The sequence below is a fragment of the Limulus polyphemus genome, unplaced genomic scaffold (genome assembly GCF_000517525.1).
Source record: "Limulus polyphemus unplaced genomic scaffold, Limulus_polyphemus-2.1.2 Scaffold3784, whole genome shotgun sequence".
Taxonomy (NCBI): domain Eukaryota; kingdom Metazoa; phylum Arthropoda; class Merostomata; order Xiphosura; family Limulidae; genus Limulus; species Limulus polyphemus.
Window position 1 is genome coordinate 5,909 of NW_013669394.1, and position 5,517 is coordinate 11,425.

The 5,517-nt window shown below is 33.9% G+C and overlaps 1 protein-coding gene across 1 annotated transcript in view; it reads left to right on the forward strand.

The window, feature by feature from the left end:
• LOC106470036 (cAMP-dependent protein kinase type II regulatory subunit-like) overlaps positions 1 to 5,517 on the forward strand; it is a gene marked incomplete at its 5' end in the record, with an annotated part of 13,752 nt that overhangs the window by 3,018 nt on the left and 5,217 nt on the right. Inside the window, one exon of the mRNA XM_013930559.2 lies at positions 4,421 to 4,486. Coding sequence (XP_013786013.1) covers positions 4,421 to 4,486 — 66 coding nt within the window. The remainder of the gene's footprint in view (positions 1 to 4,420; positions 4,487 to 5,517) is intronic.

Below are 5,517 nucleotides of genomic sequence, written 5' to 3' on the forward strand. Positions count from 1 at the left end.
GAAATGCTGTATATCCAAATAGAAATGATGTGTATCCAAATAGAAATGATGTGTATCCAAATAGAAATGATGTGTATCCAAATAAAAATGATGTATATCTAAATAGAAATGAGAGATAGCTTTTGCACACTAAAGGTTGTTAAATTTTATATAATTTTTTTTTTTGTGCATATAAAGTTAAGCTTTCTTATTCTTGTTTTTTTTAACGGAGACGAACTTTCGGTAAATCCTACAATCCAACTGCTAAAGAGATTATTGAATTGCACCCAAAATGGTAAAAATATCTTCTTCGTTGTCACTATGAAATTGTCTATAATTTTGGCTTTATACAGACCATTTAATAACAAACGAAAGCGTTATTAATATATAATATATACATATGTGTATATCTGACAAAAGTAGTGCTTCGAGTAATATTTTTACTATTTTATTTTAGTTGTTTGTTTATTAAAGGAAGCTTATTATGATGTAATCTCAAAGCTTCCTGTAGGATCCAGAAAATTATTAATAATATAAAAATGCCAGACTAAGTGAGTTATAGTTAATTATTCAGTTTCAGCGTCGTACTTAGCAAGTTACACAGTAAGAGTTAGTGCATCTATTACTCAGTAACCGTCCCCCAGTGGCACAGCGGTATATCTGCAGACTTACAATGCTAGAAATCGGGTTTCAATACCAATGGTGGGCTAAAAACAGATAGCCCGTTGTGTAGATTTCTGCTGAACTACTAACTAACTAACTAACAAACTGCTCGGTGACTGAGTCGAATTAGTAAGTTAGTCAGTTAATGTGTTTATAATCGTTCGATTAGCGAGAACATTCTACAAGTTCATAAGTTAGGTATACATTAGTTTTGGAGTTTCTTTTGAAACATTAATTTGAAGTTTGGCCTACTAGTGAACATAGCATGTAGCAAAAGTTAATGAGGAAAAAAATATTCGGTATCCTTAAGTGGATTGAACTATGTCTTATTTTTACCAAATAATCCAAAAGAACCCACCCAGTGATAGAATCCGTCACACACTGCTGTCAGAAGTGGAATTATTTTGTTGAAAATAAATAGAACTGACTAAACTTTAATATGATAATACAAGCAGGAAGTGAGATAAAAAATGTGCTGGAGATGATGAAACAATGGAAAGAAGTACAAACAGGAAGAGATAACACATATATAAATAAAAACAAGAAATTAAATTGAAAGAAAACAAAGAAGTTTTTTATAAAGAAGTGAAAGTTTGGAATGTAAGAGAGAAATAAAAAGAAACAAACGTAAGATTCAAAGAGGAATTAAGAACAAGAATAAATCTGATTGAAGATAATCGAAACCTATAAAAGACGTACGGAGGGATTACAGGAAAATATCGAAGAAATACAGAAAGGCTTTAACAAAAAATATTGAAGAAGTACAGAAATATTATAATAGCAAGATCAATGAGGCAAAAAAGAGCATCAATGTCAGACTATAACATTTGAAAATGAATAGTTAAATACAAAGATCAATCCAGCCTAGTCTCCTTCTGTATCCGCCCATGAATTCTAGCCTAAAAGACAATTACTATTAAATATGGAATAGGAGAATTTACTTGGTCTCCATTTGTTACTGTTGCTGTGCCATCTGTGATACCAAGGTCTTCCTAGACTACTCCAACCATATCACTAACAAGTTGCAGAATTTAGCTGGCTAGTTACATAACATTACCAGTCAAAAAACCAGTATATTATGATGGAAAAATACCATGGGAGACATATCATGGTCAGTAACAAATAATTTCTAGAGTGAATGGGTGGAATAGTAAGCAATAAGCTATTTATCTTGATGTCCATTTAAAAGAACCAAACAATAAGATATTTACCTTGATACCCATTTAAAAGAACTAGTTTTAGTGACATCGAGCAACTTTCTAGTTGAAAGCCGTAGCAACTATCAAGTATTGCTAGCTGCCTTATCCAACAGGTTTGGATTAATACACAAGAAGGAAGTATACAAGCAAAATTCAAGAGTAGAGTGTGGAAGAAAGAAGAGTCCTTGGCAGAACGTGCAGAGTATTTGGGAAGACATGCCCAATTATCTTACCCGGATGGTCAATGTAAAATAAATGGATTCGTTGGCATGTGTCCAATTCACAGATGTCATAACTGACAAGGATAGAAGAATCAGGCTTAAGCAAATGAAGCTCTCCAGTTGGCGATGAAACTTGAATCCAATACATCTGCAGATAAACAACTAAAGGTCCCATCTAGAAGTTACATGACCATCAGATGAAGTGAAAGATCAATTATTCCTGACAATCGAGAAGAAATTAAAGGATTAGTTAGACAACTAGTTACTCAAGATGAAGAAAATAAACAATAAGGCAATATATGTTTCAACTGTAACGTGTAATGACGTGTTTTCAAGAACTACTGATTAAAGCCTGTAGGGGAGTACAAATTCCTCCCAGAGGATTCAGGAGACGATAATTGCTATAAGTGTGGGAACATGACTATTATATCCAATACTGTAAGAAGTTAACAGTTGTTAATAAACCAAGGAGACAACTCCACAAGGATGAGACTATGTGGCCAACCATATCATAGCAGCAACAAAGAAGCTAACCAGATATCGGAAAAACAGATAATATCCGGACTTATGGGGGGAAATTCAGCTGAGAATACTTCATCTGCCCCATATGAAACAAAAGGCTCAATACTCAAAAAAAATCAGTCACGATTCCATGGGTTTACTCATGAGAAGTCTTGCAGTATGCTGATCAACACAATTGCAATAGATTGACCTGGTTTGAGAATGAAAGGTGGGAAATTGCCTCCAGAGATGAAGAAAGAAGATGAATTGATGTGAACAGCAGGTGGACATAAAGTTCCAGCAAGATGAAAGTTGGAAGCTACTTTTACTCTAAGAAACTTCTCTACATCTCATAATGTATGGTTTGGGTAATTGACATTGAGGAAGAGTTTATATTGAGAACTGACTTCATGTAGAGACATGGATGCGATGTCCAGTCCACTTAATGCCAGCGAATTAATTTATTTCTTCAATAAACGTTTACTACAGGATACGTTCGGTCGTAGATCACGTATAACGTTAAAAAAAATCCTAAATTAATGTCGTCTGACTTAGTGGTAGAATTTTCTCATTAAACGATCAATAACAAACACAGCTAACTGTCTTACTAGCTCGATCACTGAGGAACAGACATACTAACTCTCATCGTTTTACTCACTAATTAATAATGAACTGTAACTCACTCAATCTGGCATTTTTATATTATTACGAGTTTTCTACATATCATAGGAAACTCAAATGCTTAATCATCATTATGTCGTTACAAGCTCCCTCTAACAAATGTAAAACATTAAAAATAAAGTTCACAACAATAATTCAACATTGTCCATGATCTAACTGTGACATAAGCACTTGTTCTACTTTTAACGGCAAATACTGTGAATTGTTGTTTAGTCTCAAACCTTTGGTGTTTAATAAATGCATTTTAAGTGCATAACAATATATTGGATATCAAGTTACTATACAATAGCAGTAATTATGAATGGGGACCTGACTAGATCTGATGGTTAGAGCACTTAACTCGCAATCTGAGGGTCGCGGGTTCGAATCACACCGTCTAATATACTTGTACTTTCAGCTGCAGGGGAATTGTAATGTGACGGTCAATCGTTGGTAAAGAGTAGCCTAAGAGATGGCGGTGGGTGGTGTTGACTAGCTACCTTTTTTCTAGTCTATCACTTCAAAATTAGGGACAGCTAGCGCAGATAACCCTCGAGTAGCTTTGCACGAATTCAACAAACAAATAAACTTATGATAGGATTTATTTAAATATATTTTAGATGAGCAAAAGGGTGACATGGACATATTTATAACTGGAAAACGGATATTTTACAACTGAAATAGGTACACGTTGCAGTAATGGGTAGAGGTATGTAACCTAACATTGAAATAGGAACACGTTGCAGTAATGGGTAGAGGAATATAACTTAACATTGGAATAGGAATAAATTATGTAATTGGAAAAGGGGAGTAACTTAACATTGGAATAGGAATACATTCTGTAATAGGAAGAAGGGTATAACTTAACATTGGAATAGAAACACATTCTGTAATAGGAAAAGGGGTATAACTTAACATTGGAATAGGAATACATTCTGTAATAGGAAGAAGGGTATAACTTAACATTGGAATAGGAATACATTCTGTAATAGGAAGAAGGGTATAACTTAACATTGGAATAGGAATACATTCTGTAATAGGAAGAGGGTATATTTTAAGGCCGAATAGAGATACACATTCTCTATATGTTAAGTATTTGGTTTTTTAATTCAGGGTGATGCAGCTGATGGCATGTATTTTGTTTTTTAATTCAGGGTGATGCAGCTGATGGCATGTATTTTGTTTTTTTTTATTCAGGGTGATGCAGCTGATGGCATGTATTTTGTTGAAGAAGGAGTGGTTCGCATAGTGATGATGAGCGAGGTAAGAATAAAACTTTATACAATTCAGTCTCTATGATAGTTTTTCATTTTATTTTACGTTTTGAAGGCTTTAGTAAATATCAACAACACTACAGTTTCACGAAGACCTTTCACTCACACGTCCAATGTAATCTAGTGAATGTTAGAGGCCACAAAGACCACTGGCAGCGAGGATACCAAATAGATGACCTTAAGCGTATTTATTATTAATTGTAAATAATATTATACAATATTTTGGCACCACTCCTGGTAGAAGTTATTACGTAATCATATTCTTCTTCTACGGTTTGACATAACTATGGTGCATCAACACGTCTCTCATATCTCCCCAGTGGCTCAGCAGTAAGTATGAAGGCTTATATCACTAAAACCGGGTTTGGATATCCGTGGTGGGCACAACACGGATAGCCCATTATGTAGCTTTTCGGTTAACAAGAAGCAAAGAAACGTCAACACGTATTCTTCACTTGTCACGGTCCTTGTGTTTTGGAAAAGTTATGAGTTATTGTAAAAGGCTTAGTATTATTTGAAAACATATTAATAGATCATACACAGAAGTAGATGCATCTGGAAAGTTTTTTGTAGTTAAGGACAAAGCTACATAATGGGCTATCTGTGCTCTGCCCACCACAGGTATCGAAACCTGGTTTCTAGCGTTGTAAGTCCACAGGAATACCGCTGTGCCACTGGGAGGCTATATGGAAACTAAGCGATAGAATTAAATGATACTTAAAAGTATATTTATCTGGAAAGTAAGCGATAGAATTAAATGATACTTAAAAGTATATTTATCTGGAAAGTAAGCAATAAAGTTAAATGGTACTTAAAAGTAGATTTATCTGAAAAGTAAGCGATAGAATTAAATGATACTTAAAAGTATATTTATCTGGAAAGTAAGCAATAAAGTTAAATGATACTTTAAAGTAGATTTATCTGGAAAGTAAGCAATAAAGTTAAATGGTACTTAAAAGTAGATTTATCTGAAAAGTAAGCGATAGAATTAAATGATACTTAAAAGTATATTTATCTGGA